This window comes from Mauremys mutica, chromosome 4, assembly GCF_020497125.1.
Source record: "Mauremys mutica isolate MM-2020 ecotype Southern chromosome 4, ASM2049712v1, whole genome shotgun sequence".
Lineage (NCBI taxonomy): Eukaryota > Metazoa > Chordata > Testudines > Geoemydidae > Mauremys > Mauremys mutica.
The window spans coordinates 162,012,199-162,025,879 of NC_059075.1; the positions used below are offsets into that span (position 1 = coordinate 162,012,199).

Genomic DNA, 13,681 nt, shown 5'->3' on the forward strand with positions numbered 1-13,681 from the left:
TGTGCAGCACCTAGCGCTGGGAGCCGGCGCCCCCTAGAGGGGAAAGGCCCCATGTCCCATTCCCTGCCCCCAGGCAGGTCAGTCCCCTTCCCCCAGTTGGGGGGAGTTGTTTTGCCTGGGGGCTGGCGGGAGGATGGCGGGGGGGCGGGGGCAGGGCTCTGAGCCCCACGACGCCACTGGGGGTAGGGAAGGGACCAGCGCCGTGCGGTGCATTGTGGGGTGCTGGCTGCCCCGCAAGGGCTGCTGGGGGGTTTGCAATGCATTGTGGGACAAAGTCTCTCCCTGGCCCCTCTGGGACTGGGCAGTGGGAGAGGCGGGGTCGAGACTTGTGACCAGCGATGCCTCCATCCCCCCCAGCCCCCATCTCCCTCCCTCCTAACAAGCCTTTGACCCCCCCTGGCCCTGACATGGGGCTGGGGGAGGGGATTCCAGCAGCGGGATGAAGAATGGGACCCAGGCGTCCGGGAAGGCAGTGCCCCCAGCCCCCTCAGGGAATAAGGGGATGGGACCCAGGTGTCCGGGAAGGCAGTGCCCCCAGCCCCCTTCTGGGAATAAGGGGATGGGACCCAGGAGTCCGGGAAGGCAGTGCCCCCAGCCCCCTCAGGGAATAAGGGGATGGGACCCAGGCGTCCGGGATGGCAGTGCCCCCAGCCCCCTCTGGGAATAAGGGGATGGGACCCAGGCGTCCGGGATGGCAGTGCCCCCAGCCCCCTCAGGGAGTGACGGGATGGGACCCAGGCGTCCGGGATGGCAGTGCCCCCAGCCCGCTCTGGGAATAAGGGGATGGGACCCAGGCGTCCGGGATGGCAGTGCTCCCAGCCCCCTCAGGGAATAAGGGGATGGGACCCAGGCGTCCGGGAAGGCAGTGCCCTCAGCCCCCTTCTGGGAATAAGGGAATGGGACCCAGGCGTCCGGGAAGGCAGTGCCCCCAGCCCCCTCGGGGAGTGATGGGATGGGACCCAGGTGTCCGGGAAGGCAGTGCCCCCAGCCCCCTCAGTGAGTGACGGGATGGGACCCAGGCGTCCGGGATGGCAGTGCCCCCAGCCCCCTCGGGGAGTGATGGGATGGGACCCAGGTGTCCGGGAAGGCAGTGCCCCCAGCCCCCTCAGTGAGTGACGGGATGGGACCCAGGCATCTGGGATGGCAGTGCCCCCAGCCCCCTCGGGGAGTGATGGGATGGGACCCAGGCGTCCAGGATGGCAGTGCCCCCAGGCTCCCCCACCCCCCAATGCAGGGCCTTTTGGTGCAAACTGAGCTGAGGCCTGGTGTCACCCCAAGACCTGTTGGAGGAGGGGAGAGTATCAGGGGGTGGAATAAGGACTGGGGGACCCCACGTGTTCTGGCAGGATCGGGGTGAGGTCCCCCAGCATCCTCTCCCCACCCCCATCCTGCAAAGAGCCGGAGAGGAGCCTCAAGGAGCCGAGTTTTATTAGGGGACAGAGAGTGGGGCACAAGGGGGCAGCAGCCAGCCTCTCGGGTGGGTGCCCCTCACTCCCGACCTGCAGCCCCCTGCCAGCCCAGCCCTGGCCCCCCCCGTTCCCGCAGCTGGTGCCCCTCACGCCCGACCCGCAGCCCCGTGCTGCCCCTCCTCCGACCCCTGCGCCCGGCCCGGTCTCGCGGCGCCGGTTCCCCCACGCCGGGATTCAAACTCACGTCCCCAGTCCGATATAATAAAAGCCCGTTGAGCCACAGCACCCTGCTCCTCGGGGCTCTATCCTGATGCCCCCCTGCCCCCTTTCTCCCCCTCATCCCTTCCCCCGAACTCCCCCGGGGGGGAGGGGGGAGGCGCGCGCCGCTCAGATGCGCCGGATCTTCATCTCGCTCTTGCGGAGCGAGTAGTAGAAGCCTTTCCACTGGGCCCAGTTGAGGCCGTTGGCGTAGGAGAGGTGGGCCCCGCCCAGGTAGAAGCCGTTGAGGTTGGAGAAGTGGCAGCTCTTGAACCACCAGGCGCCGGAGGAGAGGGCGGCGCAGTTCTGCACGTACAGGTCTTGGTCGCGGTCGAAGGTGGAGAACTTCTGCCCGGTGTGGTAGGACAAGGAGTCGCCTGGAGAGGGTGGGGGAAGAGGGGATGGGTTAGACGGGGCGTCTCCGGCTCGCCCGGGGGACCACCCTGCCCCGGGCGGGGATGGGACCCTTTGGTTTCCACGGTGGCTTTTGGCTGGCGAGAGGGTAATTAAGGAGGGCCCTGGGGATGCCCCCGGAGCTCAGGGTCGCCGAGCGATTGAGCTCACAAGGTAGCGGGGATGGGGGTGGGTTGGGGCGGGGGGGGGGTGCATCAGGGCTCTGAGTGTCAGGATGACAAGCCCCAGCACTAAGATGCAGCCACCTCTGGGGCAGGGCAGGTGGGGGTTTGACTCAGAGGAGACTAACATTGACTCCGTCATCAGTGTCGGGACTCCTGGGTTCTCTCCCCAGCTCTGGGACAGGAGAGGGGTTGAGTGGGTCAGAGCGGGGGTCTGGGAACCAGGACTCCTGGGTTCTCTGCCCAACTCAGGGAGTGGGGTCTAGTGGTTAGAGCAGGGGGGCTGGGAGCCAGGATTCCTGGGTTCTCTCCCCAGCTCTGGGAGGGGAGTGGGGTTGAGTGGGTCAGAGCGGGGGTGTGTGTCTGGGAACCAGGACTCCTGGGTTCTCTCCCCAGCTCTGGGAGGGGAGTGGGGTCTAGTGGTTAGAGCAGGGGGGCTGGGAGCCAGTACTCCTGGGTTCTCTCCCGAGCTCTGGGAGGGGAGAGGGGTCTAGTGATTAGAACAGGGGGGGCTGGGAGCCAGGACTCCTGGGTTCTCTCCCAGCTCTGGGAGGGGAGCAGGGTCTAGTGGTTAGAGCAGGGGGGCTGGGAGCCAGGACTCCTGGGTTCTATCCCAGCTCTGGGAGGGAAGCAGGGTCTAGTGGTTAGAGCAGGGGGGCTGGGAGACAGGACTCCTGGGTTCTCTCCCGAGCTCTGGGAGGGGAGTGGGGTCTGGGGAGTTAGACCAGGGAGGTGGGAATCAGGAACCCTGGGTTCAGTCATTGTCTGCAGAAGGGGCATGGGGTTTGGTGGGCCGGATGCCTGGGTTCTCTCACCTGCCCCTCCATCGGTGAAGCCCCCCACATGCAGGGTGTAGCCGTCCTCCTCGGCGCTGATGGCGTGGGGTGACAGGGAGAAATCCGCATACTTGGCCCAGGCCGTGTTGTTCTCAAAGTCCTCCAGGTCCACCCGCAGCTCGTACTTCCGCTTCAGAGTCAGCAGGTGGATGTTCTGCAGGCCTGGGTGGGGGGGGGACGTGTGTGAGGATCCAGCAGGGAAAGAGTTAACCCAGAGAGTGCGGGAAGGCGGATGTGTGTGTGTTGGGCGGCTGCTATCCAGCAGAGCATCTGGCCTAGGGGGCTTGTGGGGCTGGAACAGGGGGAGAGGGGAGAGAATGGGAACGGGGGAGACTGTATGGGGGTGAATAGATGGAGGGGTATGTGGGGGTGCAGGGATGGATGGAGGGGTGTGTAGGTGGGGCTGGCTGGCTGGAGGGGTGTGTAGGTGGGGGTAGGTGGATGGATGAAGAGCTATGTGGGGTGGATGGTAGGTTAGATGAGGTGGGGATGGATGGATGATGGATGGAGGGGTGTCGGGGTGGGTGGATGGGTGTGTGGGGCTGGCTGGCTGGAGGGGTGTGTAGGTGGGGGTGGGTGGATGGATGAAGAGCTATGTGGGGTGGATGGTAGGTTAGATGAGGTGGGGGTGGATGGATGGATGGAGGGGTGTGGGGGTGGATGGAGGGGTGTGTGGGGCTGGCTGGAGGGGTGTGTAGCAGTGATGAGCTGCCAAAATCATAACAACCGGTTCCCTCCTCACCCCAGGAGGGATCATGCCTCCCCCCACCCAGGGACCCGTGCCCCATCCACCCCCCTTCCCTGTCCCCTGACAGCCCCTGGAACCCTTGCCCCTGACTGTCTCCCACCGCCCCCATCCAACCCCTGCTCCTTTCTAACTGCCCCCCCAGGACCCTGGCCCCTATTCAATCCCCCTGTTCCCTGCCCTCTGACCCCCCCCACCCCCTCCCCACCCCCCCCCCACCCCCCCCCCGCCCTCTCTCCAGCACCCCCTCCCTGCGCCCTTACCGCGCTGCCTGGACGTGGCTGGCGGCGCTACAGTCCGGCCGCAGCTGGAGCCGGGGGATGCGGGGCCGGGGCAGGAATCGCGTGGCCGGAGGATATGGCGGGAGCCGGGCGGCCGGAGCCAGGCGGCTGGCCCGCCGGAGCCGGGGAGGGCTGCGGCCAGAGCCACGCAGCCGGAGCCGCCGCTGCGCCCGGACCCCAGCATCTGGGTAGGTGGTGTCGCGGCCCACCGCCGTGCCCGAAGCCAGGCTGCGGCGGGGCCGGGCGGCCGGGGACGCGGGGCCGGGCAGGGCCGCGGCAGGAGCCGGAGCCGGAGCCCGAGCCGGGCGGCCAGGGCCGCGGGGCCGGGGAGAGACGCGGCCGGAGACCGGCCGGGGCGCACGGCCCTCCTCGTTCCCTCTACCCCTACCTGAGCTCCGTGTTCTTGGGCGTGAGCGGGAAGCCTGCTTGCTTCTCCGCCCTCCCAGGCTTCCCGCGAAGAGCTGATTCGCGGGAAGCGGGGGGTGGGGGGGGAGGAGAAGCAGGGCGGAGCATTCATGGGAGGAGGTGGAGACAGAGCTGAGGTGAGCTGCGGCCTGTTAAATTTAAATGCCCTTTTAGAACAAGTTGTCCCAGGCGGGACAACCGGTTCTAACAGGGCGTCTAACAGGGCGTTTAAATCTAACCGGCTGCAGCTCACCACTGGTGTGTAGGTGGGGGGTGGATGGATGGATGAAGAGCTATGTGGGGTGGATGGTAGGTTAGATGAGGTGGGGATGGATGGGTGTGTGGGGCTGGCTGGAGGGGTGTGTAGGTGGGGGTTGGTGGATGGATGAAGAGCTATGTGGGGTTGATGGTAGGTTAGATGAGGTGGTTGTGGCTGGATGGATGGAGGTATATGGGGGTGGATGGATGGGTGTGTGGGGCTGGCTGGCTGGAGGGGTGTGTAGGTGGGGGTGGGTGGATGGATGAAGAGCTATGTGGGGTGGATGGGTGGTTCGACGAGGTGGGGGTGGATGGATGGATGGATGGAGGGGTGTGTGGGGCTGGCTGGAGAGGTGTGTGGGTGAGGGTGGGTGGACGGATGGATGAAGAGTTATGTGGGGGTGGATGGTAGGTTAGATGAGGTGGTTGTGGATGGATGGATGGAGGTATATGGGGGTGGATGGATGGGTGTGTGGGGCTGGCTGGCTGGAGGGGTGTGTAGGTGGGGGTGGGTGGATGGATGAAGAGCTATGTGGGGTGGATGGGAGGTTCGATGAGGTGGGGTGGATGGATGGATGGAGGGGTGTGGGGGTGGATGGATGGGTGTGTGGGGCTGGCTGGCTGGAGGGGTGTGTAGGTGGGGGTCGGTGGATGGATGAAGAGCTATGTGGGGTGGATGGTAGGTTAGATGAGGTGGGGGTGGATGGATGGATGGATGGAGGGGTGTGTGGGGCTGGCTGGAGAGGTGTGTAGGTGGGGGTGGGTGGACGGATGGATGAAGAGTTATGTGGGGTGGATGGTAGGTTAGATGAGGTGGGAGTGGATGGATGGATGGAGGGGTGTGTGGGGCTGGCTGGAGGGGTGTGTAGGTGGAGGTCGGTGGATGGATGAAGAGCTATGTGGGGTGGATGGTAGGTTAGATGAGGTGGGGGTGGATGGATGGATGGATGGAGGGGTGTGTGGGGCTGGCTGGAGAGGTGTGTAGGTGGGGGTGGGTGGATGGATGGATGAAGAGCTATGTCGGGGTGTATGGTAGGTTAGATGAGGTGGTTGTGGATGGATGGATGGATGGAGGGGTGTGTGGGGCTGGCTGGAGAGGTGTGTAGGTGGGGGTGGGTGGATGGATGGATGAAGAGTTATGTGGGGTGGATGGTAGGTTAGATGAGGTGGGAGTGGATGGATGGATGGAGGGGTGTGTGGGGCTGGCTGGAGAGGTGTGTGGGTGAGGGTGGGTGGACGGATGGATGAAGAGTTATGTGGGGGTGGATGGTAGGTTAGATGAGGTGGTTGTGGATGGATGGATGGATGGAGGTATATGGGGGTGGATGGATGGGTGTGTGGGGCTGGCTGGCTGGAGGGGTGTGTAGGTGGGGGTCGGTGGATGGATGAAGAGCTATGTGGGGTGGATGGGAGGTTCGACGAGGTGGGGGTGGACAGGCACAGAGAGATGGACAGAGGAAGGGGCAGCGTGGCGGAGGCTAGGACTGGTCGGATGAGCGGGTTGGGGGAGGTTGACCCTGCTGGCTGCGGGGCCGGGGGTCCCATCACCTACCCAGCCAGTACTCGCTGTCGGCCCTGCCGAACCCGAACCGATAGTCGTTCCAGCCCCGGAAGAAGCTGACGGAGCCGTTGAAGCGCTTCTGGAACACCTGGCGGCAGGACGGAGGGAGAGCGGGGTCAGACCCCCGGGGGAGGGGCTTTGGGTTAGATCCGGCAGGACGTCCCTTATGGCCTGAAACCTCTATGGATAATGGATCTATGGGCTGCGCCAGTCAGGGACAGATCTCTCCAGTGGGGAGCGGGGCAGGGGACCCACCCAGGACTCCTGGGTTCTCTCCCCAGCTCTGGGTGGGGAGTGGGGTCGAGTGGGTTAGAGCCGGGGCAGCTGGGAGCCAGGACTCCTGGGTTCTCTCCCCAGCTCTGAGAGGGGAGTGGGGTCTGGTGGTTAGAGCAAGGAGGGGGGCACACCCCTGGCTCTTAACGATGCCACGCACCGTCCACTTCCCGTCATCCGTGGTCATGTCGCAGTAGACCGGCACGGGGATGTTGGGGCCAGACGGGTAGATCAGATAGACGCCGTCCGTCTCCGATCCCTGGTCGTAGACATCCTCACAGTCCAGGGGAAAGGAGTCGTCCGCACACAACTTCTGCTGAGCTGCCCAGTGGAGAGAGCATTAGCCAGACACTGTCCCTGTTCCCCGACGTGTCCTGTGCTGGGATCGAATTCTCCACCTTTGCCTCTAGCAGCACCACATCGCTCCTCTAGGGGGCAGCAGTTGCTTCCTGGCCCTTTATGCCCCGCCCGGCCACTAGTGGGTGACGGGGCAGGATACGCTCAGCTGGGAACGGGCTTGGGATGGGACTTACCTTGAGCATTGATGGCTTGGCCATCGGTCACAGGCGCCCACACCAGGAGGAAGAGGAGCAGCGGGAAATGGACCAGCCAGGACGCCTGTAGCAGCCGGAGAGAGAGACACACCGAGTGAGGAAGGGACCTTCATCTAGGGTAAAAATGGGAGACCCCGGAGTCGGACCCTCTCCCGGCTCTGAGATCATGGGGTGAAGAGCCCCAGATTCCCCCCCTCCTCATAGCGATTTAATGTATAGTCCCACAAAGCTTTTGGCCTGGGAATTGGTGACATTTTGGGGCTCACCCAGACCAATAAGACGCTCGGACTTTTCCTCTCTGGTTCATTCCCCCCGAAGGACTGAAACTTGCCCCCAGGTCTCAGTCTACTTGGGACACTCACTGCACCCTGGGTATAGCTACAAGCTTCGTCACATATACCCCTGCATCCGGGTCTTGCATCCGAAGAAGTGGGTATTCACCCATGAAAGCTCATGCTGCAGAACGTCTGTTAGTCTATAAGGTGCCACAGGATTCTTTGCTGCTTCTACAGAACCAGACTAACACGGCTACCCCTCTGATACTATTAAGGATGGTTTCTAATCCGTTCATCATTCCTGTGGCTCTTCTCTGACCTGTCCTTCTTGGATTGTGGGCACCAGAACTGGATGCAGCGGTCATGCCAGGGCTAAATAAAGAGGTCAAATAACTAGGGCTGTCGATTAATGGCAGTTAACTCAAGCGATTAACTCGAAAAAATTTATCGCAATTAAAACAATCAGTCGGGATTAATAACAGTTTTAACCGCACTGTTAAACAATAGAATACCAACTGAACTTAACTGAATATTTTTGGATGTTTTTCTACATTTTCAAATATATTGATTTCAATTACAATACAGAATACGAAGTGTACAGTGCTTGGTTTATAGTATTATTTTTGATGACAAATATTTGCCCTGTAAAAATGACAAACAAAAGAAATAGTATTTTTCAATTCACCTCATACAAGTACTGAAGTGTGATCTCTTTATCGTGAAAGTGCAACTTATAAATGTAGATTTTTTTGTTATATAACTCCACTCAAAAACAAAACAATGTACAAAATCACAGCCTACAAGTCCACTCAGTCCTACTTCTTGTTCAGCCAATCACTAAGACAAACAAGTTTGTTTCCATTGACGGGAGATAATGCTGCCTGCTTATTATTTGCAATGTCACCTGAAAGTGAGATCAGGCATTCGCATGGCACTGTTGTAGCCGGCATTGCAAGGTATTTACTTGCCAGATGCGCTAAACATTCGTATGCCCCTTCATGCTTCGGCCACCATTCCAGAGCACATGCTTCCATACTGATGACCCTCATCAAAAAAATAATGTATTAATTAAATTTGTGACTGAACTCCTTGGGGGAGAATTGTATGTCTCCTGCTCTGCATTTTACCCACATTCTGCCATATTTAATGTCATAGCAGTCTCGCATGATGACCCAACACGTTGTTTTATTTACAAACACTGTCACTGCAGATTTGACAGAACACAAAGAAGGCACCAATGTGAGATTTCTAAAGATCGCTACAGCACTTGACCCAAGGTTTAAGAATCTGAAGAGCCGTCCAAAATCTGATTGGGACGGAGTGCGGAACATGCTTTCAGAAGTGTTAAAAGAGCAACACTCCGATGTGGAAATTACAGAACCCAAACGACCAAAAAAGAGGGGGGGTGTATGGGGATAGATAGAGAGACAGACAGACAGACAGACAGATAGATAGAAAGGGGTTATGGGTGTAGCTAGGTAGATAGATAAAAAGGGGGGTTATGTGATAAGTAGAGAGAAGGGGATTATGGGGCTAGATAGGTAGAGAGAAGGGAGTTATGGGATAGATAGAGAGAAGGGGTTATGGGCTGGGGAGATGGGAAGGGGTTATGGGCTAGATAAAGGGAAGGGGGTTATGGGCTGGGGAGATGGGAAGGGGTTATGGGCTGGGGAGATGGGAAGGGGTTATGGGCTAGATAAAGGGAAGGGGGTTATGGGCTGGGGAGATGGGAAGGGGTTATGGGCTGGGGAGATGGGAGGGGGTTATGGGCTAGATAAAGGGAAGGGGGTTATGGGATAGATAAAGGGAAGGGGGTTATGGGATAGATAGAGGGAAGGGGGTTATGGGCTGGGGAGATGGGAAGGGGTTATGGGCTAGATAAAGGGAAGGGGGTTATGGGATAGATAGAGGGAAGGGGGTTATGGGATAGATAGAGGGAAGGGGGTTATGGGATAGATAGAGGGAAGGGGGTTATGGGATAGATAAAGGGAAGGGGGTTATGGGATAGATAGAGGGAAGGGGGTTATGGGCTAGATAAAGGGAAGGGGGTTATGGGCTAGATAGAGGGAAGGGGGTTATGGGATAGATAGAGGGAAGGGGGTTATAGGATAGATAAAGGGAAGGGGGTTATGGGCTAGGGAGATGGAAGGGGGTTATGGGATAGATAAAGGGAAGGGGGTTATGGGATAGATAGAGGGAAGGGGGTTATGGGATAGATAAAGGGAAGGGGGTTATGGGCTAGATAGAGGGAAGGGGGTTATGGGCTAGATAGAGGGAAGGGGGTTATGGGATAGATAAAGGGAAGGGGGTTATAGGATAGATAAAGGGAAGGGGGTTATGGGATAGATAGAGGAAAGGGGGTTATGGGATAGATAGAGGGAAGGGGGTTATGGGATAGATAGAGGGAAGGGGTTATGGGATAGATAGAGGAAAGGGGGTTATGGGATAGATAGAGGGAAGGGGTTATGGGATAGATAGAGGGAAGGGGGTTATGGGATAGATAGAGGGAAGGGGGTTATGGGATAGATAGAGGGAAGGGGGTTATGGGCTAGATAGAGGGAAGGGGGTTATGGGATAGATAGAGGGAAGGGGGTTATGGGCTAGATAAAGGGAAGGGGGTTATGGGATAGCTAGGCAGACAGACAGGGGTCCGCGTGGGGATGGCTAGACAGAAAGGACGAGAAGTGGGGCTGGGTGGGGCTGAGAATCACTAGCTGGCCCTGTAGGAGATGGTTGGCCGGACGAGGAGGGTTTCTAGCCGTTGCTACCAGCCAGAGCCGAGGCAGACCCAGCGGCAGAGGCAGAGCGCCCGTGCGATCCCACACACGGCGGGGCCTGGCTCTGTTCACACTGAGCTCCGTCGGCCCCCTACTTTCCACCCCCCTCCCCCAGGGCCCCGGGTGCAAGTTACCTCCATGGTGCCGTGTGCTGCCCGTCGACTCCCGGCCTGCAGCTTGTGTGGCCGGAGCTGACCTGGATCACCGCGAGCTCTGCTCCCGTCTTCCCGTGTTTTCCGCTCGGCTCCCCGCCCCCCAGACACCCCCAAAGGCAGGGGATCAGCTTACAGGCTAGAAATCCCGGCACAGGGGCTGTGTGTAAACACAACATCTGGCAGGAAATGAAAGGGGGGGGGGGAATCGCAGCCGTGGCCTGAGCTAAGGACACCCACGCCCTCCGGGCGGCTTGGCGTGAACATATTGTTCACCGTTCGCAGGCTCACGTGTGAATGGGCCCGGGCCAGCAGTGGTGCGGGGCGGAGACAGAGGCGCCTGCTGGGGGCTGCAAGGGTCAGCTGGGAGCCAGGACTCCTGAGTTCTCTCCCCGGCTCTGGGAGGGGAGTGGGGGCTGGTGGTTAGAGCAGGGGGGCTCGGAGCCAGGACTCCTGGGTTCTATCCCCAGTTCTGGGATGGGAGTGGGGTCTAGTGGTTAGAGCAGGGGGGGCTGGGAGCCAGGACTCCTGGGTTCTATCCCCAGTTATGGGACGGGAGTGGGGTCTAGTGGTTAGAGCAGGGGGGCCTGGGAGCCAGGACTCCTGGGTTCTCTCCCCGGCTCTGGGAGGGGAGTGGGGGCTGGTGGTTAGAACAGGGGGGGCTGGGAGCCAGGACTCCTGGGTTCTCTCCCCGGCTCTGGGAGGGGAGGGGGTCTAGTGGTTAGAGCAGGGGGGCTGGGAGCCAGGACTCCTGGGTTCTCTCCCCGGCTCTGGGAGGGGAGGGGGTCTAGTGGTTAGAGCAGGGGGGGCTGGGAGCCAGGACTCCTGGGTTCTCTCCCCGGCTCTGGGAGGGGAGGGGGGCGAGTGGGTTAGAGCGGGGGGGGCTGGAAGCCAGGACTCCTGGGTTCTCTCCCCAGTTGTGGGATGGGAGTGGGGTCTAGTGGTTAGAGCAGGGGGGGCTGGGAGCCAGGACTCCTGGGTTCTCTCCCCAGTTCTGGGACGGGAGTGGGGTTTAGTGGTTAGAGCAGGGGGGCCTGGGAGCCAGGACTCCTGGGTTCTCTCCCCAGTTCTGGGACGGGAGTGGGGTCTAGTGGTTAGAGCAGGGGGGCCTGGGAGCCAGGACTCCTGGGTTCTATCTCCGGTTCTGGGAGGGGAGTGGGGTTGGGGAAAGGGGACTGGGAGCCAGGACGCCTGGATTCTATTGGTCAAGAGAGGATCCTAAGCGTAGGCTCTACAGGGTTAAACTTCCTCTCTGGTTTTAATCCAGCCTTCAGCTCAGCCGTGGGAGCAGGCAGCATCTGGCTTCAGCCTCAAGCTCACCCAGGGCTGGAAGTAACCCAGCGGGGTCCTGTCTGAACCCGCCCCCCCCGCCCCTTTGCCTCCCCTCCAGCACCTCCGGGCCTTGCAGGGAGAGCGGCGGGGAGGCATGTCTGTGGCGCACGTCCAGATGTGCACAGCTGCACGTGTTCACTTCTAGCCCGCTTTGCATCCCCCACCTGCATCAGCAGCAGGGAACTGGCCGGCATCCAGGGGATCCTGAATTCTCTTCTCCAGGAAGGGAACGTCAGGCCAGCCCTAAACCGAGGCCAGGGCCCACCTCCCCCAGCCCCCATCCACACCCAGGGCAGGATCGTCCCTGGCCCGTCTGCTCCCCAACGGAGACGCCCCCCCCTCGGCTGCGTTGCACGTCCCGTCTCTGCTTGCTCTGAATTGCAGCTACTGTGCACATTGGACCAGTTTTAAGGGCAGCCCCCCCAAAACAAAGCAGGAATCCCCCCCCTTCTCCCGAATGTCTGGAACACAGGCCTCCCAGCTGCACTTTATTTCCGTCGCTTATTAACTCCAAGAGGCCACATTTGGATTGAAAGGAGTTTATTGGCTTAGAAAGAAGAATCCAGGCCTGAGTGTATCCAGAATGCACATTAGGCACATTAAACAACATAAAAGGCCAGCGAGCCGCGGCTGGTGGCTCGGAGGTGGGCTCCCAGGGTGGAGAGACAACCCGGCTCCTCTCTACGAACAATTCACTTGGCGGGAGGTGCCTATCACGGAAGTGGCGGGCAGGACGGGGTCGCAAGAGGTCATCTCGTTCAGTCCCACCATGCTGAGGCAGGACCAAGTCAACCTAGACCCTCCCTGACAGGTGTTTGCCCAACCGGTTCTTAAACACCTCCAGCGATGGGGTCTCCCCAGGGTGCCCGTTCTGGCCCTGAACTAGTCTGAGATCTGGAAAGTTTTTCCTGATATCCAACCCTTGCTGCAAACTGAGACAATTCCTTTGTCCACCCGTTAGTGCAGCTGGAGAGCCAATCAATGGAGAGGAGCCATTGGCTTCTCTGGTGTTCGGCTCAGACTCCTAGGCCCAGATCCTGAAAAGGTATCTAGGCGCCGAGCTCCCGGTGAAATTCAGCTCCCTGGAGGATCTGGGCCTTCATTATAGAAGCGGGGAGAAGGATCTGGAGTGGCACTCACAGAGAGGAGACTCATTTGTCCCCGTTATCGCCTGCCACGTTTGGAACCTTCTGAGAACGTCAACCCAAGGACGCAGAGTTTATAAACTTCATTTAAGAATGCAAACTCCCTGAGACTAATCTCTCTGGCCCAAGGGTCCCAGAAATTCTGCCTGCAGAGTCACAATGCCCTGTCCAAGCAGCTAGGTCGAAGGAGTCTATTAACAGCGGTTGAGAAGGTCACGTTTCCCCACTGGCACAGCCGGCGGAGTTTGCAACCTCCATCTGCTAACCAGCTCTGGACCAAAGAAGTCATACGCTCCACTGGCAATATATCGGAACGCTGCATCATCTTGTGCGTGACTGAAACAAGCTACCGCATCTCCGACAGCGAAACGGACGCTCGATCAGACGGAAAATAATAACCAACGGCATCAAGGTTCTGTGGATTACAAAAACTAAGGAAATTCCCAGACAAAAAACTTTGTTAAAGCCGTAACCAATTCACTTACAAAACATCGGCAAAGCCTGAAATATTTAAAGTCACAATAAAGTGAAATGGTTGAAATACTGGGAAACTCACACCATTTCCACAAATACCCGTAATTCTGGCATGTTTATCAACACCTCTATTCATCCATCAATGTGGTGTCCAGCTACTGGACTACTCCTTTATATCAAAATATCTGAGCTCTAGCTCATTCACAGTTTGCCATCCATAAAGCTACACAGATGATCTCAGTACTTAAATATCTGTGTTTTATGATTTTTAGATCTAGTTCGTGTGAGAAATGCCATCAATTAATCCATTGTAAATATAATCCAAGAAATATCCTCTCAAATGTACATAGGGGGTCATTCAACCCAGGGAA

At 59.1% G+C, this 13,681-nt stretch overlaps 1 protein-coding gene across 1 annotated transcript; it reads right to left on the reverse strand.

Moving 5' to 3' along the window:
* Nucleotides 1–1,617: 1,617 nt before the first annotated feature.
* On the reverse strand, nucleotides 1,618–10,650 carry LOC123370526 (microfibril-associated glycoprotein 4-like). The gene is made up of 6 exons (XM_045017184.1): nucleotides 10,342–10,650; nucleotides 7,135–7,219; nucleotides 6,762–6,922; nucleotides 6,320–6,416; nucleotides 3,058–3,240; nucleotides 1,618–2,044 (listed from the first exon to the last, which is right to left on the reverse strand). The coding sequence occupies exons 1-6, from the start codon at nucleotides 10,345–10,347 to the stop codon at nucleotides 1,797–1,799; spliced, it is 780 nt and encodes a 259-aa protein (XP_044873119.1). The 5' UTR covers nucleotides 10,348–10,650; the 3' UTR covers nucleotides 1,618–1,796.
* Between the last annotated feature and the right edge of the window lie 3,031 nt (nucleotides 10,651–13,681).

Excerpts from the sequence above, each read along its gene's own strand:
- LOC123370526 (XM_045017184.1), bottom strand. Across the intron at positions 6,417-6,761 it reads CGGATGACGGGAAGTGGACG|GTGTTCCAGAAGCGCTTCAA; the intron begins GTGCGTGGCATC and ends TCCTGCCGCCAG. Across the intron at positions 3,241-6,319 it reads CGACAGCGAGTACTGGCTGG|GCCTGCAGAACATCCACCTG; the intron begins GTAGGTGATGGG and ends CCCCCCACCCAG.